This window comes from Xyrauchen texanus, chromosome 40 (genome assembly GCF_025860055.1).
Source record: "Xyrauchen texanus isolate HMW12.3.18 chromosome 40, RBS_HiC_50CHRs, whole genome shotgun sequence".
Classification (NCBI taxonomy): Eukaryota; Metazoa; Chordata; class Actinopteri; order Cypriniformes; family Catostomidae; genus Xyrauchen; species Xyrauchen texanus.
This window is the reverse complement of record NC_068315.1, coordinates 33,173,356-33,197,529: the sequence shown is the minus strand read 5'-3', so window position 1 is coordinate 33,197,529 and position 24,174 is coordinate 33,173,356. Positions and strand designations below refer to the sequence as shown.

The following is a 24,174-nucleotide window of genomic DNA, read 5'->3' as shown; positions in this document are numbered from 1 at the left end:
CGACAATTATATTTTAATGGTGCAGGACAAAAGTCACTATTTGTCATGAGACTGCTCTGGTGAATGACCCCTTATTGCTGTCTTTAACAGAAATTCTGCTTGGTGGGGTTTATATTTGGGGAAATCCTCAACTGTGCTTCCCCCAGAATATTAAGTGGAATGACACTATCTGTAAAGTTCAAAGCAAACCGTTGCACCTGCAAGAAGTCCCAAAGAACTGTGAGTTTACTTATAGAGGTCTATGATTACACATGAAACCATTCAATACATCGCAGATATATCTTGTTATTTGTCTATAATATTTCTATCCTTTTCTTTTTCAGGTCCTCTTTGTTCTTCAGCATGCAGTTCTGGTGGATGTTGGGGAGAAACGGATCAAGACTGTCAAACTCGTGAGTGTCATTGGCATATTGACCCTTTTTTGGGTTTGCCAAGGAAAATGTCTCCGATCCTAAATAATATTCAGTAAATCTGTTAATGTGATGGTACACCATTGTATTGACCTCTTTCTCTCTCTATAGTGACCTCTGTGCATTGCTCATCTGGTTGTTTACGCTGTAAGGGTCTGAATCCCAATGACTGTTGTCATGTGCAGTGTGCTGCTGGATGCACAGGGCCGAAAGACACTGACTGTCTGGTAAAAAGTTACAGACACACATCAGAAATGTTGCATGTTTTTTTCTGTCTGTACTGTGTGATTTCTAAAAAGTGATGATATTATCAAAGAAATATTATCCACGACCAAAACACATTTTTATTTGTACGATGTACATACATCGGAGTACAGCAGCAGCAAAAACACTTTTGTTATGCATGCAAGACCAAGAACATTTTCTATTATTTGATTATTGCAGATTTGCATTGAGTTGAATGCATGTGCTGTGAATTTGAATGTAGTCTGATAAATAAATCAAACTGAATGTGTGAATCCTTTAAACGGTTGCACTTCTTTAGCGCAATTATTCACTAATGACCTCCAATTTATTTGAATCGGTGGCTAAATGTGCTAAAATAGGTTAGTTTAGGTTAATAAGTTATTTTACTTTTCATACTTTTCAACGCAAACACACCTCCTTTCTATGTAAATAAGGCTTTTCATAGATTGGCCTTATTCACAAAAATCAGCACTATTTGTGCGGTGTAGTCAAGTGCACATTGAGATTGCCTGTAAAGTATGCCAGATAGTTGTAGTCTGCTGGCACAACCTAGCACTCGGAACACAGCCACTAGCTAGGGAATAGTGACGTGCAAATTGTGTCAGGCACAGTTTGTTTGTGTGTGTTTTCTCTGTTACCTAATTTGCATAATTCCTTTTAGTGAATCTGATGCTAGAACAACACACACAAAACATGTGCAAATTAACTACACTATTATTGTTGCAGCAGCTCAGTCATTCTTAGTGAATTCCCCTCAGAATATTTTTGTTAGAAACTGAATTTTGTTTAATGCATTTACTTTACATTGGTTTCTGTGCTTTGATATATGTGATGGAAGGAGAATAGGAAAGAGTGTTTCATTGAAGAGAGAAGTGTGAGTGAGATGAGTTAAGAGTGCTATTACATACATCTTGCTCTGATTGGTGACTATATACAGTATACAGGACACACATATATTTCTCCAATTCATTCACACAAATTGCAGAAACCAATCATTTGGCTAGCGCACAATATACACATAACTTTGTCTTTTCTTTAAAAGGAATTGAAGTTGTTAATACACTGATTGTAATAAATATTAGATTAATAATGATTATTCTAATATTTTATTTAATCTAATATAATAATGAATGTATTTATTATATCGATCATTTCAATTGACAGCCCTAACAATATGATCTGCTTTTATACAGATATTATATATTTGTTTTGTTTGTGAATATCTAGGCCTGTCGTCACTTTAATGACAGTGGGGCATGTAAAGATAATTGCCCCCTGCCCAACATCTATGACCCAATCACCTTCCAGTCCAAACCCAACAAGGACAAAAAGTTCAGCTTTGGAGCTTCATGTGTAAAACAGTGTCCACGTATGTCAAACCCATTATTAGCAATTCTAACAGAATGAACTATTTTATATCTTACTATATGTTGGTTTTATTACTTCCTCTCATTCCTTTGCTATACTTTCTCCTTCTTAGATAACTATTTGGCCATGGTGGTGGCGTGTACCATGGTTTGCCCCAAAGCTAACCAGGAAGTCATTACTGTTCAACCAGATGGACAAGAAACACAGAAATGTGAAAAGTGTGAAGGAGAGTGTCCTGAAGGTAGGTGTGTGTGTGTGTGTGTGTGTGTGTGTGTGTGTGTGTGTGTGTGTGTGTGTGTGAGGGGCTTGATTTAATGCACTAAAACGTGTTGGAGCGCAATTCACAACAAAAACATTTCCAATATCGGTTATATAGCAAGGGGTGCAAACTTTTCTTCTACAGTTAGTTTTCACTCTCAGTTCTATTGTCAGTTTAAGTTAAACTTGGTGTTAATCTTGTCAACAAAATTAGTGCCAAATGTTCATTTACAAATTGTTTTTTTTAGTTTTGTGTCTACGATAACAAAGACCAGACGGCCAAAAGACGCATCAAGATATTAATCAAATTGTTTTAAATAAAACATACTATTGACAGATATACAGTACTGTGCAAAAATGTTGCATAGTGAGGATGTCTTCAAAAGTAATGCCATACATAGTTTTCATTTATCAATTAACATCATACAAAGTCCAGTAATCATAAAAAAAGCTAAATAAATATTTTGGTACAAAAAAATACTTTTGCCTTCAAAACAGCACCAATTCTTCTAGATACACCTGGATACAGTTTTTCTTGGTTGTTGGCAGATAGGATGTCGTTGTTATATGTAATCTCACATATTGAAAATATTTATTAAAGTTTGGTCTGTAAGAGTTTAATACATGTTTTTGTAATTTTGCACATTATTGTCAACTAATATTATATACCACTTTAGCAAAATTGACTAAACAAAATATGACATGCTGAAATACTGACTTCATTTAAAGGACATTAAATCACACCCTTCGAGAAATGGGATTACTTACCGCCAAAGTAATTCAAAAATGCATGTTTAAGTATGTACAATGGGACCACACACTTGAAATGCATTTGTGTTTGTGTACAGTACTTGTGTAGAGTATGTTTCTGGCCTTACCCATGTGTTATGACTGCATTATGATTAAATGTACAGTAAATGTGATTGGGTCATTGATGTAGCATTAATTTTCAATTTCTTATATTGTAAACTAAGAATATGTTTGTGTGCTGTCTGTTAGTGTGTTATGGGTTAGGTATGGGAAACCTTCAGGGCGAGTCAGTTGTGGACGCCACCAACATTGGCATGTTTGTTGGCTGTAAGAAGATCTATGGCAGTTTGGCTTTTCTTTCGGACTCGTTTAAAGTGTAAGCAAGGACAATTGAAATTGTAGTTCACCTAAAAATACAATTATGTCATTATCTATTCGCCCTTATCATTCTGTATAATTTTCTCCTGTGGGACACAAAAACAGCCGTGTCCAAGGGCTGTCAAGCTTCACCAATGACAAAAATAACTATAAAAGTAGTCCATACAACTTGGTCACTACATTTCAGTCTTCTGAAGCCAAACGCTAGCTTTCTAGAAGAGACAGACCGAAGTTGTTGTTCACCAAAAACCTAAAATCTAATTTGTGCATGTTACTAGACATGCAAGGACCAATTGTTTTTGGTGACATCAAACTTTGGCATTTATAATTTTTTTTTGGATGGTTTCTTTGTATGACAAAGAACATTCTTCAAAATGTGCCCTTTTTTGTTACACGGAAGTCATACAAGTTTAAAAACAGCATGGGGGTGCATAAATAATGACAATTAAAATTTTTGTTTGAACTATTTCTGATCACAATTCTCCATACATGACAGTGGTATAGTTAAACTTGCATCTATTGTTATACCTATTATATTAAATCTGTTGTGTTCTCTGTATAGGAACGCTGTTACCAATTCATCTGGACTGCAGCGGAGTGACCTAGAGAGATTGAAGACTATAGAGGAGATCACAGGTGAACATCATTCAAATGAACCTGTCTAAAGATCACAGAGATCAAACACAAGCCTACTGGTCCTAGATCTGTGCTTTATAAACTAAACATTTATTTAACCCACCTATGGTATTGAAAAATGGCACCTCCCTTTTGGTATTTGTGGTCCTTTTTGACCGGAAGGGTTAGATATGTAACCCTTTTTTATGATAATAATAAAACAATTTCTTCCCTAAAGAACAATACAATTCTGCATTTATTTTGGGATTTTATGCTATTTTGATCATATTTACGTGTGCATACCTAAATGTTACCATTTAATTTGCATATGAAAATTAGCTAATTAAACTTTTTTTAATTTGAAACATGAAGAAAATAGGAGAATTACACACAAATTAGAGGCAGATTGCTGTCATCTGGTGAACAAAATATAAATAACATGACTTGAAAAGCATGTGACGCCTGTAGGACATACTGTGCAGTCTGATGACTTGTTGTAACCTAATTTCTTTTTTTTATACTTTCAATTTTTATTAGAAATTTTATGTCAACAAAAAAAAAAAAAAAAAACAAAAAGAAAAAAGAACAAAATCAGAGGAAGCCGAGGAGGAGGTACCTAGTATCATTGAAACAAAAATAAATCTAATTGTACTCATCGGAATCACTGATCAATAAACCTTAGATTTACAATACTTCTACCATCTTTTGCATAAATTGACCAGAAACCCAATCAGCAGAATCACATAAACTTAACACACAGTATACAGTTGTGTTGGGAAGAAAAGTTATGCAGATTCTAGGGCCAGAAAATAGGTCCATTTTCTCCATTTTTCTTTAAATGATGGCTCTCTTAACCTTATAGTGTAGGTTAATTTTTCCATTATAAAAATGCTTTGAATTAAACTTGTCCATTGCTGTAGATCTGGGATGTTTGATTTGAGCCAACATTTAGTAATAGCCTTTCGGGCCGCAGATAATAAAATCTTGGATAAATACAGGTCCTCCTTCCGCACATTTTCTGTGATTTTCCGAGAAACATAACTTTACATTCCTTTGGGATGTTGTACCCCAGCACCTTCTGTAAAGTATTGTTAACGATAGACCAAAATGGTTTAATTTTAGGACATGACCAGAAGATGTGGGCGTGGTTTGCATCTCTACTACCACATTCCCTCCAACAGTCTTGAGGTATCCCAAGTTGTTTACTCTTCAAATAAGGAGTGATGAAAAACCTCATAAAACATTTCCAATTAAATTCTCTCCACTGTTGGGAGTTGGTGGAGGTCTGGAGTATACAACATGCTTGATACCATTCCTCCTCCGTGAGGACAACCTTTAATTCACACTCCCATTTTGCTTTTACATAGAGTGTATTGTTTTTCAAGTTCTCCATCAGACTCCAATAGAGCTTAGACACAATCTTATTAGTCTTTTGTTGATAAGCCCCACACATTATTTCAATAAGAGGGTTTACCACGTCAGAAGAAAACCCCTTAATTTCTTTGCAATAGTAATCTCTCAACTGTAAGTATCTGAATAGGTCCTGATTATTTAACTCAAAACTATCCTTAAGCTCCTGAAAACTCTTCATCTTGTTGTTTTTGATAGCTATGCAGAGAGCTGTCAGGCCCTTACTCATCCAATCTTTAAAAGTACTGTCATAAATAGCCGGTTTAAATCTGTTATCCAGTGCAATCCATCTCAGTATTTTTTGATCATTTTTAAGTTTCAATTGCTTAATCAGAGAGAACCATATCCCAAGGGAAAATATAACTATAGGATTCAGACCCTTCCTTAGAGTGTCATCTAGGCCTTCCTCTCCCAACAGGGTTTGAACATTATAATCTGGTACATAAGTCTCAATATCTTTCCATCGTGCAATATAAGAGTTATCACACCAAAGGCACAAAGGTCGTAGTTGTGCAGCTTGAAAGTATAGTTTTAAGTTTGGCAAAGCCATTCCTCCTTTCTCTTTTGGCAGATGCAAAGTAGAGAGACATATTCTGGGGCGTTTTCCACCCCATATGAACCCTGACACCATTTTGTCCCATTGTGCAAATTGTTGACGTGGTATTACCACTGGTAGCGACTGGAACAGATACAGGAGCCTTGGCTGAATATTCATTTTTATTACATTTATTCTGCTACTAAAATCTAGTGGGTAGGTCGACCACCTCTCCAAATCTTTTTTTATGTTATCATTTATTGGGTTATAGTTTGCTTTATATAGCAGCTCAGGTTTTTTTGTTATGATTATACCTAAATATTTTAGTGTTTTTGTTTTCCAATTTACATTTAATTTATTTTTAATTTCTTTTCCTGGAGAGTAATTAAAGTGAATAATTTGAGTTTTCGTGATATTTAGTTTATAACCAGAGCAAACATGAAACTGTTCAATTACCTCCAAAAGTTTAGGGAGAGAGGTATCCAAATCCTGCAAGTATAGCATAACATCGTCAGCAAATAGTCCAATTTTGTGCTCCATTTTTCCCATAGTGATACCGTTTAATCCCTTCTCTTGTCTAATGGCCTGTGCCAGTGGTTCAATATAGAGAGCAAAGAGGATGGGGCTTAAACAACAACCTTGCCTCGTTCCTCTGCTCAAATAGAAACGCTCTATTAGAGACCCATTCACTTTGATTCTGGCGGTAGGCTGTTGGTAAATTGCCCTAATAATATTTATTGAATCTTGATTAAATCCAAATCGTTCCAGCGTTTGGTATAGGAATTCCCACCCCACCCTATCGAATGCCTTTTCAGCATCCAGGCTTATAAGAGCTGCACTCGATTTTTCTCTATTGATTTTTCCGAGTATGTGTAAAGTTCTTCTTATATTATCCTGTGTTTGTCTACCTGGAATGAAACCGGTTTGGTCCTCATCAATCAATTCTGTAACAAATGATTCCAGTCTTTTAGCAATAATTGAAGTATACAATTTATAGTCCACGTTCAAAATGGAAATGGGTCTGTAATTAACACAATCATCTCTATCTTTCCCCTCCTTGGGAATCAAAGACACAATGGCCTCTTTCCAAGATGGTGGTATGCGACCTTCCTTTATCGTCCAATTGAAAGATCTTAATATAATTGGGTTCAGTTTGTCACAAAATTTTCTGTACCAACCGGAGTTTTATTGGTCTTCATTTTTCCCAGCGTCTTATTTAATTCTTCTAGTGAAATCTCTTTAGTGATTGTTTTGTTCTGTATCTCCCCAATGCTAGGTAAATCTAATGAATACAGGAAATCCCTTATGTACCGCTTGTTCACGGTCTCTTCTTGTGAATAGAGTTTCTGATAGTAATCTCTAAAAATCTTTTCAATCTCCTCAGGCTTAGTTTCAATTTTCTGTGATATTGGGTTTTTAATTTTGTGAATTGCAGTATCCGTTTGTTGTTTCCGCAATCTACGATCAAGTAACTTTGCTGACTTGGGACCAAGTTCATAATAACTTTGCTTGACGTATCTTGCCTTTTTCTCTACTTCTTGATTTAGTAAATCTTATATTTTTATTTTTACTTCAGTTATCTGTTTTTGTGTATTTAATTCTCTTTTACGCTTAAATTTATTTTCTAACTCTTTCAAAGTATTCATCAATTTTTCATACTTCTCTTTTCTAACTCTCTGAAGTTCTGCAGTTATAGCTATTAGCTTTCCCCGTAGCACAGCCTTCAATGCATCCCAGAGAATTAAGGGATCAACTTCCCCATTATCATTCTCCCTAAGGAATGTATCAATTTCTTGCTTAATATCATTCACAATTTTCTCATTGTTGAGAATACCCACATTGAGTCGCCACACAGATTTTTTGGGTGTGAAGTCTATTTGGATAGTTAAGAAAATTGCATTATGATCTGAGATATCAGCGACTCCAATTTTACATTCCAACACCCTGTAACATGTTTCCTTTTGCATTAGAAAATAATCCATTCGCGTATGTACGGAGTGCGGGACAAAGTAATGGGTATAGTCTCTTTGTGTGGGGTGTAATAGCCTCCATACATCTACAAGTCTTTAAGGGTAGTGTTTACAAATTTTCCAATTGCTTTTTTACTTCTGATTTGACTAGTTGTGTCCAGATTATAATTCAGTATTACATTGAGATCCCCACCACAAATACAAATTCACTCAGATTCTAGAGAGATCACATCAAGTAAGTCTTTAAAAAAGGATCTATCACTATTTGGAGGTGCATATATACAAACTAGAGTCACTATGCTGTTTTCAGCTTTGCCCTTCACTATAACATAGCGCCCCTCTTCGTCTTTTATTTCTTTATATATGTCAAATTTCAAAGATTTCGAGATGAGGATGGCTACACCTCTTTTGTGACTATGAACACAAGAACTGTGGCAGATTTCCTTGTATCCAAATTTTTTTAGTTTCTCGTGCTCTCGTGGCGATAAATGGGTTTCCTGCAGAAAGATAACGTGCTTATTTTCTTTCTTTATTTTTGTCATTACCCTTGCCCTTTTGATTGCATTCCCAAGACTGTTTACATTCAGTGACATTATTTCAAGTTTTTGTATCATTAGATAATAATAAAATAAAATAAAATATAGCTCTTCCTCCCCCCAATGCCTCCAAAACAAAAAGCAATAAAAATGAACTAATGAACACACACAAGTAACTAACATGAACACATTGACTTCCAAAATGAGGTATTGGAAATACACTCTGGGTTATAATCCCAACATCAAATGAGGGGGAAAAGCCTCGTACGAAGCGTCCCCTCCCAGAACTAGTGATAACGCAAAATGAGTTTCACTCATTCCAGCTCAGACTTGTCATCCTCAAAGTAGGGTAAATATATTCATCAAGCCTATGGGGCATGCTGAAAGTAAGTTAGGATAGGGAACGTTGAAACTCCTGTAGTCGATCGCGTACGCGTTTTAATAGCTCCCTTATCTCTGTGGCGAGGGACGAGATGCCATGGTGATGCATCCAGCAGGGCAGCCGTGTCGCGTCCTCCACAATCCTGGGGTTCTTCCACCTCGATTCCCTGATTTCTCATCTCACGTGCGGCCTCCGCCGGGGTGTGGTACAACCGTGGGCCCGTGTCCCAATGGATTCGAAGGTTAGTGAAAGGCGATTGAAATCGGATGCCTTTAGCCTTCAACGCGCTCTTTATATGTTTATAAGCTCGGCGCTGTTGCACCACAGCCGCGGTATAGTCATGGTCAAAAGCTACGGGCTTGTCTCGTATGAGCATCTTCTTCTGCCACGCGTTTTTCAGTACAGTCTCCTTGGTCTTAAATTCAAGAAAGTTCACGATAATGGATCGTGGGGGTGCATCTGCGTTAGGTTTGGGGCCAAGGGATCGATGAGCTCATTGTGTTTGCGGGTCTGTACCCTCGCTGATCAACTTTTCATTTCGAAGTAGGTTTTCAACAAAGGTTATTGTGGAGCTGCCCTCTTCTCCTTCGCGAACCCCGTAAATTCTCAGATTATTCCTTCTCCCCCTTGATTCCAGATCGTTAATCTTGTCCATCATCTTCTTTTGCTCCTTTAGTGATTATCTAAGCTCGTCATTAGCTGTCGCTGACCAAGTCTCAAGCCCTCCTATGCGACTCTGGGCTTCTTCAAGTTTTTCACTCTGTTCTTGCACCGCTAGCTTTGTCACTGTTAGTCGTTGGTTGATGTCTTGTTTAAGAGTATTCATCTCTTGTTTAATGTCCGCTTTGAATGCATCCAGATCCGACTTCAGCTCCGCCCGTAGGCCACTTATCTGCTTGCTAATAGTTAGCATAGTTTCGTGTAGGGTCTGCTTTGTTGTCTCGCCGTCACCATCTTCTTCATCAGTGTTCGCATGTGCTTCGTCTTGTTCGAGATTCTGCTGTTCTTTATCTCCTTGTAATCTCCTAGGCCCTCTTTTGCCTCCCCCTGGCATATTTTCAGACAAAATAATCTTTCAGAAGCAGTCAACTTGAATTTCAGGGGAAAATACAACCCAACTTTGAGGAGTTCAAAGACTAATCCACCATATTAGTCAGCCGTCCACCGGAAGTCCCTTTGTAACCTAATTTTATATTTTATCACAAGATATACATTTGGATATATAATTAGACATCATCAGAATATTATTTGTCAAAGTTTAACATTTTAACATTTATTTGAAGTGTCAGTTTTTGCAGTTAATGTCATTATGCTTGTAATCAAACCTGACTTCGATCACCATGGTGTTACAAAGAGAAGAAACAGAATAAGCGTTTTTCTTTTTGAATTTATTTCGAACGTAAAAATCTTATAACTCAAACTAAATGCATAATAATGTCAAGAAAATGAACATCAAGAAACAGAAATGAACTGCACAATTCTGAAAATTCCATATAAGACCAGAATAAGTTTATTTAGTAAGTGTGTGTATGTGTGACTGTGTGTGACTGTGTGTGTGACTGTGTGTGTGACTGTGTGTGACTGTGTGTGACTGTGTGTGACTGTGTGTGTGACTGTGTGTGTGACTGTGTGTGTGACTGTGTGTGTGACTGTGACTGTTTTGTCAGCCCAACCAAACCCAAGCACCTGCCTGGGTATTATGTACCATCAGACACTCCACTCCCACAGCTCCCAATCGGTGATGGGGTGGGTGTGGAGAGAGTGGAGTGTTTCCCATACCTGGGCAGTGTGCTTATGACCAGCTCCGGTTTGACCGCAAAGGTCTCAATCCGAATCAGTCAAGCGGCATTATCTTTTCATCGGTTGCGTAACGCTGTGTGGAAGCTACCCGGTTTGTCACTCCGCACGAAGCTTCAGGTCATTCCCTCCCTTCTCTACACTTGCGAAACGTGAACCCCCCTAATGGAACATCGTCGCCGGTTAGAAACTTTTAGGCTGACCTGCCTAAGATCCATCTTGGGTTTAACCAGGCTTCACATGGCCTCAATGTGCATATAGCCTGGCACAAGCATCATAGTGATGTCACCGGCACTTATTTTTTGTGAGGGTTAGGGGATATTATCTATAGTTCATACAGTATTTGACAGTTTAAAAAAAAAGCTCTGTATTTGTCTTTCCCATTCATTTTCAATGGTCCGTCAGTTTTGACCACGAATGCCAGAAATGTTTGCTTAGACTTATCAAATCAAGCCCACTTTTTTGCATGGTGACTTTTCCTCCATTTGCTATCTGAACAAGTCTTGTACTACTCTGATAAAGAAATCATTTTTATTAAACAAGGAAAATTGATTTCAGTCAAAAATGACTGAAAAACACAGAAGGTTAACAAGTATGGTTGGGAATTTTTAGGCACCTTAAGATCCAATATAATTCTGATTCAGGGAGTCACGATCTGTCCTGCATATGCTGATCAATTACCGTAATTATTAATAATTAATTTAAAAATCCCATTATTTTGATGCAAAGGTTTTTTGTTTGTTTGTTTTTTGGATCAATTCAGAATAATTTGAGAAAGGATAATGATGCATCAGTGAATACTTTTTGTCCATCACCCCTTAGTAACAATGTTTATGAAATTTACATTTGGGATAACAATGTATTTTCATTATATTTTGACTTAGGATATCTGTACATTGATGCATGGCCAGATTATTTGCCTGATCTGAGTGTTTTTGAAAACTTGAGGGTGATCAGAGGAAGAATGCTTTACAAGTAAGTATCTCTCGCTCCTTCTCTCTTTGCTTCTTATCTGAAATGTTGCTTAACCTGTATCTTTTTTGTTTTTCTGCTCTCCACATTTCCTGTTTCCTAATACAGTCTTCACATACACATAGTTTTATTTGCTGGACAGTATACCTACTTTGCTGTGCTAGTTAGACTTATAAATTCTGCAGTTTCCTGTTAGTTATAAAGGTTAATGATTAATGACCTTTACACCTGCTGCATGATGTGTCACATGTTCTTTGCTTTTAACACTTGAAGTCAGTTGTCACTAAACCAACTGTGGGAAAAGAATGCACTTTTGTTAGTTTATGAAAGTGTAGGTACTTTTTCATAGTTTAAACTTAAATCAAAGTAGAAACTTGCACAAAAAGACGGGGCTGTGAAAAAGGATTAGGCTTCTTTGTCATTACCTTTTTGCATTGATTTGTGTTTTTTCTGCATCAAATAAATCTGAAGAATATAAATGAATATTGTTATATAACATTGTTTCAGTGATGAATTTGATTGTAATTAGTGATATTTGTGCCACAGACATTAATGATACCTCCAGTCATTCAGCTCATTAATGGAGAGGTGTGCTATTACTTTTATTATTGCTGTTTATTTTAACTTTTAAGTGATCGGATGTATGAATTTTATACCTTGTGGACGATAAAATGTGTGGGGAAAAAATCCCTTAGACTTGCATTGAAGGAGAGACCCAAGCTATATCTAGAGACCAGAATATATTCGAGACTTAGGGGTGGGCTCTATTGACTGGGTCAGTTAGCAACCACCTTGCAACAACCCAAAACACCCTAGTAACTAAATAACAACGGGCTAACAACCATCAGAACACTCTCGCTACACCATAGCAATGCCGTAGCAATTCTTTAACTACCTAGCAAATACCAAGCAACCACCCAGAACACCCTAGCAACCACACAGCAATGCTCAGGCAACCATACAGAACTTGCTAGCTGTGGTGGTGGCTTTTGCACAGGCAAATATCACATTCTTTTCAGACAATGTCAATTCTAGTAATTTAATTTCCTTAGGTGTCTAGTTAACCTGTTTGTCTCGTGTCTCTCTGTCTTCAGGGGTGTTTTCTCTTTGGGAGTCCAGTCTTTGCAGATAGAGTCTCTCGGGTTGCGTTCATTGCGCAGTGTCAGTGGGGGTTTAGTTCTGATTCATAATAACTCTAGACTGTGCTACACCTCCTCTCTTCCCTGGACCTCTCTGCTACACCCCACACAGGGACCGAACCTCATCAGCAACAACAACCGAGATCAACAAACATGTGGTAAAAGACCCTTTTTTATATTTTTGTAATGTTAATTTAGAAAGCAAATTCAGTTGCATCCTTCCACTAGAAGATATAGTCCCTTGCATTTAAGATAAGACCACGTCCACACTAATAACTTTTTGTTTGCAAACGCATTATTTTTGCAACATTTACACCTCTCATCCACACTGGAACTGTGTTTTCCTCAGAGGTGGAAAGTAACGAATTACAGCTACTCTCCTTACAGTACTTGAGTACATTTCTCACATTTTTCTACTTTTATGAGTATAAATAAATCTTAGTATTTGAGTTGATTCAAAATTAAGGATTCAACTTTGCTACATTTATTTTCACAACAATTTCAAAGTCACAAAAATATATACAAAACATCGCTGAATGTTCAGCAAGTTATAAGCGCTAAAAATGCTTCCTGAAACAAGCTTCTGGCCAGCACGACGGAAGCCCGCAGGGCACAGTCCTCCAGGCTTCAATTGCATATTAAATAAATATGATTGTAAAATGTGTATAGAAATTAAATAAATAATAATTGTATTTAGAATCCCTGTGAGCAAGCCGAAGACGACTGTGGCAAGGAACACAAAACTCCATAAGATGTTGGTTAATGGGAGAAAAATAATCTTGGAAGAAACCAGACTCACTGTGGGGGCCAGTTCCTCTCTAACATCATGAGTATAATGCCAATATTACTTATGTATAGTGCAAGTCATGGTTTAAAATTATTAAACTAAGTAAGCGTTATGGTCCAGTGTTTTAAAAATAAAAATAAAAGATTTTGTATGAACTGTAAGATTAATGACTAATGTCATAAAAGTTAATCCTGGATTAACTGCAGATGTTCACATAGATGAACTGTCCTTTGTTAGTTGGCTGATGGAAGGTTTTGTTGGCAGTTAAATGATTGTATGCATTTCATTTCAAGTGTGTAGTCCATCATTAGACAAAGGTAATGCAGGCAGAGATCAATGACGTGCATCGCAGTTCAACATGCAGGCCAAAAGTCCAAAGCTGAGGCAATGACAAATTATCCGATGTCTTACAGAAACAAATAGAATAATATTAGCATAGACGCCATTATGCAGAGTATCATGATGGATGTTTCTGGTTCAGGTAGACCTAACTAAAGCAGCCTAATTGTTAGTTGAAGGATAAATTAGTCTAAATAGATGAGTCTTTAGTCTAGACTTAAACTGAGTGTGTCTGCATCCCGAACAGTGTTAGGGAGACTATTCCATAGTTTAGGAGCCAAATATGAAAAGGATCTACCTTCTTTTGTGGATTTTGATATTCTAGGAACTATTAACAAGGCAGAATTTTGTGATCGTAATGAATGTGATGGAATATAGTGTGTCAGAAGGTCACTTAAGTACAGTGTTAGACCATTCAAAGCTTTGTATGTAGTTAACAGAATTTAAATATTAATACGAAATTTAACAGGTAGCCAATGTAACAATGATAAAATGGGGATAATCATATTTCTTGGTTTAATCAGCATTCTGGCTGCTGCATTTTGAACCAATTGAAGTTTATTTATTGATCTTGCTGGACATTCTCCCAGTAATGCATTACATTAATCTAGTCTTGAGGTCATGAACGCATTAATTCGTTTTTCGGCATGAGCCGTAATTTAGCAATATTTCTCAGGTGGAAGAATGCTGTTCTACAAACATTGGTAATTTGATTTTCAAAGACAGATTGGTATCAAATATAAAACCTAAGTTCTTTGCTGAAGAAGATGGCATAACAGTACATCCATCGAGCGTCAATATATATTTTAGTGGCTTATTTTTAGAGGTTTTTGGTCCAATCACCTCTGTTTTGTCGAAATTGATTAAAGGAAATTTCTGGCCATCCAATCTTTTAGTTCATTGATACACTCTGCTAATTTGGAGAATTGCACAGAACACAAACTTGTGCAATCCGTTTGAATTCTACACAGAATGATGTACTCTAAAGCAGAGTGGAGGAAGTCAAACATCTGAAACAGCATTGACGAAGAAAAGAGGACACCATACTGACTGTACTATCAACTTAAAATACAAGGCTTTTTAAAGTCCCTGGGCAGGTTGATGTCAAAGCACAACATTATACTCAAAATACATAACTTTATACACAAATACACACTATACATCATTTACAAATCACCACAACAATCAAAACCAATCACTAGCAAATCTTAAAAAACACGAAGTTCAAAAGCAATATAAAAGAGTGTTTTTATACCCCGGTGTAAATGGCATCAGCCACACTGTGCATTTATTTGCACTCCAATAGTCTGGTGGAACCACAGAAATATACAACAAACTAAACAATAGCTGTTGCTGCAGTGGCGTTGGGTGTAAAGACGGTGTGTGAATGTGTAGAGTTGTCCTAGTGACCGTGGTTCGAATTCGCGTTTTGTCCCACTCTTTTTCCCATCCGATTTTCTGTTTCCTCTCTTAATATTTCCTTTAATACTACTTAAATTAATAAATAAAAATGTACATAAATGTTGATTTTATCGCATTGATTTGGTCACAGTGAATGTTGGGGAATGTAGAGAAGGGTTTGATCTGGAGGCAGGTCTGACGTTCGCACTCGTTCCCTTCCTCTTACTCCTGCAGCTCGGCATTGCTTGTGTGTGTGTAGATTGCATCACTGTATTAGCCTACTATATTAATATTGTAGTAACCATGTTTTTTTGGCAGAAACCATAGTTTTAATGCAATTAACCATTGTGTTAGTACAGTAATATGGTGGTAATATAGTAACCATGGTTAATTTTGTGGTTTCTGTAACTTTACAAAAATACCTGTACTGTAGAAAAACCAAGGTTCTATCTAAGGTAAGGTTAAGTTTAGGGGTAGGGGTTAATGTGTGTCTGTGGGACTCTAATTAGACAAAATAAATACACTGCAGTGATGCCCAGTCATGGATTGATCTAAAAGCAAAAGCTAATTGACTAAAAGTACTCTTTCTTGGTGGTATTTTACAAATTTAAATAGTTAAATTTCCTGTAATTTTATTGACTGTTGAACCTCAAACCTTCTGGTGTTCTATGGGCTGAAATATGTGCCACCAGAAACTGAATTTGAACCATTTATATTTGAATTTGAATGGCTAAACTTGAATAATTGCATTGAAAAACTGAATTTGAATCACATCATTTGAAATTGTATTGTTTAATTAAAATTGAATTTATTCAAAAACTGAATCTGAATTGTATCATTTGAAATTGAATTTATTCGTTTGGAACTGAAGTCCAATAAAATTTGATCCTCACTGAAAATTAAACTCTCTATATATCTTCACATTCACTTCTCACAATTCAGATTCAGTTCTCAAATTCAATTTCAAGTTACTGAGACAGACATCCGGGTAGTTGGAGGATGAAGGAAGAGCAATCGAGCGCAGATCGATAGATAGCGTTCATTGGCGCACAGGACTCCTCTTGGGCCAATCAGCACCAATGTTTTGGAGCACAGTACGTTACCCGCCATGAAACTATGGAATTACGATTGTGTCAATAATAATGAATGTAACTTTATAAAACTGAACGTAACTTTTTCAGAAACTATGAAAAATATTCCATTACAAAAGAAGAAAAACACAATTAAAATGAAAAAAATTAACTCAGTCGCATCGAATTTAACAGGCTCTTCAAATATGCTTCATTTTTTGTTAATGTTTTTCAAAGATTCGTTTTCGCAAATCGTGGATTCTGAATACATTGCCACAGATTTACGCTTACGCTTCGCAGTTTTTCGTTTGCTGTTTTGAGACAAACCTCTCGTGGGGGTGGGCTTAACAGTGATCTACTCTGATTGGATAGTGAGCTTTTGATGGACAGGTGCTCTCTGACCCGGATGTACAGACGTCACTCAGTGGCGCGCATATTGGAAAGCTCTCGCGGTGATTTGTTGTTATGCAATACGTCGTGCTTTGTTGTATTACTTACTAACAATATGTAAATAATATTTGACCTATAATTATATAATTTAATATTATATGAGACCTTCGATCGTCTAATAATCGTCTTCGATCAGTCTGTAAAGATGAGCTTTCAGGAGAGACATGGAGCGGCATCATCTTCCTCCTCTTATTTATTTAAAATATATATATATATATATTTTTTTTTTAATGCAAAGAACAGGAACATAAAAAAGAGAAAGCATACGTGCATCACATAATATCAACCAAAACAATAAAGAAGACAAAAATAAATAGAAAAAATAATAATAATTAAAAAAAAAAGATAATAATAATAATGTATATAACAATAAAAGAAGAGGTAGGGCATTACATCACACAAAAATGTTCACATGAAGAGATCAAATGCAGTTCAGATTCTAACAGTCCTTATGGCTTTCTTATTAGTAGATACTGAAATCAAATTTAGATAATTTTCTATTTCTTTTAAGAAGACAGAGAAGATAGGTTTACAGTTTAAAAATTTGCATTTGTGAATATAGAATTTGCTTAAGAAAATAATTAAATTAATAACAAAACAGACATTTTCGTTTGTGGGGTCTGAATCAAAATACCCAAATATAATATTTCTCATATGTATTGAGAAGCCTGGCAAAATCTTACACTTTATAAAAACATCAATTTCATTCCAGAGCTTCTGAGTGTAATGACACGACCAAAATAAATGAACCACTGTTTCATCAGAATTCACACAAAAAGAGCATGTTAGCTCAATGTCAGATTTAAATCTTTGTATAAATTTCTTAACAGGATAGAAACTGTGTATCAACTTAAAGGAAATTTCTTTCACTTTATTTGTGAGAATGAATTTCTGCTGTAAAGACCAGATTTTTTCCAATTAAGGTTACCAAACAAATTATTCCAAAAGGAAATAACAGGTGGAACAGAAATCAAATCCTTAAGAAATAAAGATCTTATAGTTTTTAGCTTTCGACTCTGAAAAACAGATTTGACCAACAGAAGTATCACAAGGTTTAGGAAAGGATGCAGTAGATACTGGTGTGAAGTAATTACGGTTTTTAAAAAGCATACATAAACCAGAGGGAATAGCACCCATTACTGTAGCAAATTCTTTTGGGGTTACTGGTATTTGGTATTCAGAAAGAAATTCTGAATATCTGAATAAAAGACCTTGCTTATTAAACAAATGCTCCACTCCTCCTCCTCTTGTCCTTCAAGGCAGCTTGAAGTAAGTTCGTGTTACTGAAGTAACCAATAACATCGATACAATTTTCTAATTTTACAGAAAACACTCTAAATTTCAACACAGTGGTGGAATATTGCATATATTTTATTATATTTATTCACAATGTTTTGATAAACGCATATAAAATATCATAATTTTATATATTTTTTAATAATTTTTTATTGTCATTCACAAGTTTGCAATGCACTGATGTCATGTCATGATGTTATGTAGTTTGATTGTTTGCTCTTTTGCACAGTTATTATATTCAAGGACGTGTCAATGTAGACAGTGCAGATATCAAACTGGTCTTCATTCTACAGCAAGGCAGAAATCTTGGTGCAGATGCTGCATCTGCAGCTGTACATAACAACCTTGAAATTCTTAACCAGTCGCTCGGGAATACCAGCACAAGGCAGGGTCAGCAGCAGTCCGTTCAGCAGTCGGGGCAGAGTCAAACAGTGGACCAAGATATGGCCAGGTTTCAGTTTTGCAGTCATGACAATGACAAAACAGCAACATTTTATTTAGCATGCATTTACAATACAACAATAAATTTGCAAAATAAAGCCAGAACTGTTGCACACTGTAACGTTACATGAATAAAAGTTTTATCGATGTTATTGGTTACTTCAGTAACACGAACTTACTTCAAGCTGCCTTGAAGGACAAGAGGAGGAAGATGATGCCGCTCCGTGTCTGTCCTGAGAGCTCATCTTTACAGACTGATCGAAGACGATTATTAGACGATCGAAGGTCTCATATAATATTAAATTATATAATTATAGGTCAAATATTATTTACATATTGTTAGTAAGTAATACAACAAAGCACGACGTATTGCATAACTACAAATCACCGCGAGAGCTTTCTAATATGCGCGCCACTGAGTGACATCTGTACATCCGGGTCAGAGAGCACCTGTCCATCAAAAGCTCACTATCCAATCAGAGTAGATCACTGTTAAGCCCACCCCCACGAGAGGTTTGTCTCAAAACAGCAAACGAAAAACTGCGAGCGTAAGCGAAATCTGTGGCAATGTATTCAGAATCCACGATTTGCGAAAACGAATCTTTGAAAAACATTAACAAAAAATGAAGCATATTTGAAGAGCCTGTTAAATTCGATGCGACGGAGTTAATTTTTTCATTTTAATTGTGTTTTTCTTCTTTTGTAATGGAATATTTTTCATAGTTTCTGAAAAAGTTACGTTCAGTTTTATAAAGTTACATTCATTATTATTGACACAATCGTAATTCCATAGTTTCATGGCGGGTAACGTACTGTGCTCCAAAACATTGGTGCTGATTGGCCCAAGAGGAGTCCTGTGCGCCAATGAACGCTATCTATCGATCTGCGCTCGATTGCTCTTCCTTCATCCTCCAACTACCCGGATGTCTGTCTCAGTAACTTGAAATTGAATTTGAGAACTGAATCTGAATTGTGAGAAGTGAATGTGAAGATATATAGAGAGTTTAATTTTCAGTGAGGATCAAATTTTATTGGACTTCAGTTCCAAACGAATAAATTCAATTTCAAATGATACAATTCAGATTCAGTTTTTGAATAAATTCAATTTTAATTAAACAATACAATTTCAAATGATGTGATTCAAATTCAGTTTTTCAATGCAATTATTCAAGTTTAGCCATTCAAATTCAAATATATTGGTTCAAATTCAGTTTCTGGTGGCACATATTTCAGCCCATAGTGTTCATCCAAGAATCCTCTACTTGCAGCAATGCAAGTGTTTGTCATGCATGTTCATTGAAGCTGCTTGTTTAGCACCCGTGAGGGGTCTTTTACTCAGAGACTCTGATGTAGCCAATTTGTCATCTTGTTTTTGTGCATATGGGCTGTCAGCTTCCCTCTCTGTACTGATTAGATCCAATTTAATTTGTTGTTTCAAAAAAGCTTCTTTTTTTTCCTTATTTACTCTTACTTGAGTCATATTTTTATTACTCAAGTGAATTATTTCTTCAGTAGCATTGCTTTTACTTTGATTTTCATTTCCATCACTGTCACTAAAATATCATTACAACACTGTTGTCCCAAAAGGTAGAGAAAATACATCTTCCGCCATTACTTCTATTAATACGGATAAGGATATTTGGGATTTCCTTACTAGACCTCCCTTAGTAGACCTTCCTTAACTGATGAGTGGTAAAAAGACTTTTTGATGGAGATATAACTTTGGAGTAGCTTATTGAAGTAATAAAAGCCTTGCCAGCATGTAAGACATCTTGCCGGATGTTTGTTGTTTTTAACCACGGGGGTTCTACACATTTTATGTTATTAATATGGCTCCACTTACTGTATGTTAGAAGTTTATACAGATTCATTAAAGAAATGTGAACTTAAAAAAGATAAAGTGCCAGACCCCAATACTCTCGAAAATGGGACTGTAATAGCATGTGTCTATAACAGCATACTTTCAAAAATGTTGACGTAAGGAAACTGAAAACGGAGGTTTTAAACTATGGATTAGTGTGGATGTGGCCTTAGGTTAATAGTTGACTATGCACAGTGCATAGCAGCCAGCTTCTACTGGGGGGTATTGACTATCAGCATCCAGAACCAGAATTATCAGTTTCATAAACTTTATATGAATAACTTCAGATGATTTAAATATGTACAGTATGTGAAACTTTTTGTGTATTTAGGTTTGTAGGAGTGTGACATTTGGCACTTTGTTTCAGCACTTTTAATGGTACTTTCCAGTTCTTTGAGTTCTTGTTCTTTGAGCTTACAGGGGACCAATTGTTTTCTACATAAACATGAACTTCTGTCTTTAACATTCAAAAAGCATATCTTTGAACATAGCCCTAGAATTGGAGGACTACCCTCTACACTCTTTAATTGGTGGTCTATGTACTAATTTGGAGTCTCACTTTGGCTGCGTAGCCTCTTACTACTGGTCCAAACACCATTAGTAATGACATGGGACACACGTCTGTGCTCCAGATGTCAGTTGTGAAGCTAATCATGGCAACATTTTCTAAACATTTCGAAAATAATTCACACACTTGCTTGTACTTATTTGAGACAGCCGTGTCGGAGATGAAATGCCGGTTTGGCATCATGTAGCGAGGCTCCAAATACTCCATTATGCGTCAAACTCATATTCTCAACAACAGAAAGGGGTTGGTCATCCAGCACAATAAAGTCAGTCACTTTCTCCGTTATCAACTTTGCTTTGTTGCTGTTTGGGGGGAGTTTTTCATGCTTCTGAATTGTTTCCAGCAATGTTTGTTGTTGCGGCACACTTTTCTTCTTTGCACTCGTTGCCTGGGTAAATTCAGTATACTCCTTTCCGTGATGCTTCTGCAAGTGTTAAATCAAGTTCGTGATGTTGAAGTTTCTCTCTCGAAATGCTTATATTGCATAAATTGCTCTCGGCTTTGTTTTTTTCTTCATTGAGTTTAAAACAGCTGACAGGTACATTTACATTTATGCATTTGGCAGACGCTTTTATCCAAAACGACTTACAGTGCAATTATTACAGGGACAATCCCCCCGGAACAACCTGGAGTTAAGTGCCTTGCTCAAGGGCACAGTGGTGGTGGGGTTCGAACCAGGGACCCTCTGATTAACAGCCCTGTGCTTTAGCCACTACGCCACCACCACTCCAGGTCTCAACTATCTGTCACTCAAGTTCTAGCTACTGTTCACGTGACACCAGGGTTGCCAAGTTTGAGTTTTTCCTCCTCCTGAATCGCGATTGGGCTAGTTTTGAGCAGCAAATGCGCAGGATTTTGTTGTGAAAACCTGGCAACCCTGCATGACGTATGCTGCTCATCTCTCTTCACGGCATGTTGCTCAGGTGTTAAGCGACATTTTAGGACTAAGTCTGTGATCGTATCGGATCGGAATATACTCCCCCGACTCCTACAATATCCGATCCAGTGATTTTGGCCAGTATTGGACTAATACCGATACTGAATATCGGATCGGCGCACCCCTAGTACTGTTGTACATTGTTAAAAGAATAATAATAATAATAATAATAATAAAAATGATTGTGAGAGTGTGAAAATGTTAAACAAGACTTTACTTTCTAGGCATTCACAGAGCTAAAAATGCCCAAATGTGAAGAAACACACAAATTCTTAGCAGATGGATTTCCTAGGTTTATTTAGCTTTTACTGTGCTTCCCATGTTTTCGTCATAACTAAATCCTATTTACAATTTTTTATAAGGGACAAGCTCTTTGATATAACATCCCCAAACTTCCCGTTTCAAGAAGTACATCAACACAAGAAATTAAACTATGTTTGTCAAAACCATTCAAGGGGTGTTTAAATCTTTAATTTTCGCATAATAAATAATATTCCATTGCATTGATTTTAAAAATCAAAAATAATTTTTTTCCCTTTCTGTGTAGTTTTGGAGGGCAGAGTCTGTGACCCCCTGTGTGCTGAGGCGGGCTGCTGGGGGCCGGGACCCGGTCAGTGTGTGTCATGTGTCAATTACAAACGTGGGACCGAGTGTGTGGAGCAGTGTAATGTCCTACATGGGTGAGTACAGTGTAACTGCAGATTCCTCATTGCTTAATTTCCATGTTTTTTTGTGTTTACTTGTAAAATGTCTTCCAAAACTACTTAGACATAGATTATTTAACTGTTAATTTTTAAATGTAGTGTTGAAACCAAATGTGTTTATGGCAATAGTTCCTTATGTTGTAAAACTTAATGTATATTAATATTCTGCTGTTATAGTTGGTGGTTTTAGAAGTCTCAATGTTATGTCTCCATCAATTGTTTTTCTCACAGGTCAGTACGGGAGTTTGTGGATGGTTCTGTCTGTGTCTCATGCCATCCAGAGTGTCATGCAGTCAACGGCTCTACCTCCTGTACAGGCCCTGTAAGATATTCATGCAAAAACAAACACATACAATACATAGGAAATGTTATTAGAGTTGTTTGCCAAGGCAAGGATCACTATAACTCTTGCTCATACTTAGGATGACGTTAACCTAACTTAACCCTAATACCCTAACCATTAAAAATAGATAAGAAACCCAAACCGTTAAGTACTAATGTTCAGCGTGTAACTTGTCCTGCACATTTTGTGTTATGGATTTGATCGATAACTCCCAAGAAACCATTTACTAACACCCTAGCAACTGCCTACAAATGCCTTAATAACCACCCAGAATTCATAGCAACATGCATCATCCATGTTTCTACACCAGAACATCATAAAGGCATGGGGTTGTGCTCTTCTCACTCAGGCCACTAAACATGTAATAACTCTCTAGCAACCACAAAAACTCCCTTGCAATGCCCTGGAAACCACCTGGAACACCATAGTGACAATGCAACATGCTTATTCTCAGAACACCCTAGCAACATTCCAACAACAACCCAAATATTGTAACAGCAAATCTGGCATCGACAGGCACCATTTACATTTTCTTCACAAAATATACACATCTAGTTTATAAATGCCAAATTCCAAAGTGTCTTTTTGCCTTGAACAATCTGTATAAAGAAAACTAAGCCAGTGGTTCTGAACATTTTTGACTCCAAGGCCCCATTATCCAAGAGAATATTCAAAGCGTGCTGCGCCAGAAAGTATGAGTGTCAATTGACTTAATTTATGTCTTCATGATTAATTGAAAGATTCTAAAGTTTCAAGAACTGTAATGTTGCAGGCCTATATCTTGATTTAGAATGTTTTTAGTAATTTTTAGTAATTTATTTAGATTATTTTAATCTAATTTATTATGTTATTTTGTTTGTTGTTTTCATTCAGGGTCCAGATCAGTGTAAGGAGTGTCTGCACTTTCAGGATGGAGATATGTGTGTGGAGCGTTGTCCCAGTGGTGTAAAAGAGGACCAGCACACTGTTTGGAAATTCTTCAATGCTACAGGACACTGTCTGCCCTGTGAGACCAACTGCACACTTTCGTGAGTCACGCACTGAGCACATAATCAACCCAACATATTTAGATTCAGGTCACGTACAACAATTTCACATTTAATTTTGCATTTTGTGTTTACTCTCAGGTGTCCATTAGATGATAGGGGGTGCCCCATCCAACAGAAAACTGGGTAAGATTTTACCAGAGTTTAAAATATACTCATGCAGCA

General features: G+C 36.6%; 1 protein-coding gene across 1 annotated transcript in view; it reads left to right on the top strand.

The window, feature by feature from the left end:
• The window catches only part of erbb2 (erb-b2 receptor tyrosine kinase 2), a 144,434-nt gene that overhangs the window by 93,839 nt on the left and 26,421 nt on the right, over positions 1 to 24,174 (top strand). The window contains exons 4-16 of the mRNA XM_052113070.1: positions 91 to 219; positions 324 to 392; positions 522 to 637; positions 1,884 to 2,025; positions 2,137 to 2,265; positions 3,282 to 3,408; positions 3,973 to 4,046; positions 11,540 to 11,630; positions 12,722 to 12,924; positions 22,464 to 22,596; positions 22,852 to 22,942; positions 23,837 to 23,991; positions 24,091 to 24,135. Of these exons, the coding sequence (XP_051969030.1) occupies positions 91 to 219; positions 324 to 392; positions 522 to 637; positions 1,884 to 2,025; positions 2,137 to 2,265; positions 3,282 to 3,408; positions 3,973 to 4,046; positions 11,540 to 11,630; positions 12,722 to 12,924; positions 22,464 to 22,596; positions 22,852 to 22,942; positions 23,837 to 23,991; positions 24,091 to 24,135 (1,504 nt within the window). The remainder of the gene's footprint in view (positions 1 to 90; positions 220 to 323; positions 393 to 521; positions 638 to 1,883; positions 2,026 to 2,136; positions 2,266 to 3,281; positions 3,409 to 3,972; positions 4,047 to 11,539; positions 11,631 to 12,721; positions 12,925 to 22,463; positions 22,597 to 22,851; positions 22,943 to 23,836; positions 23,992 to 24,090; positions 24,136 to 24,174) is intronic.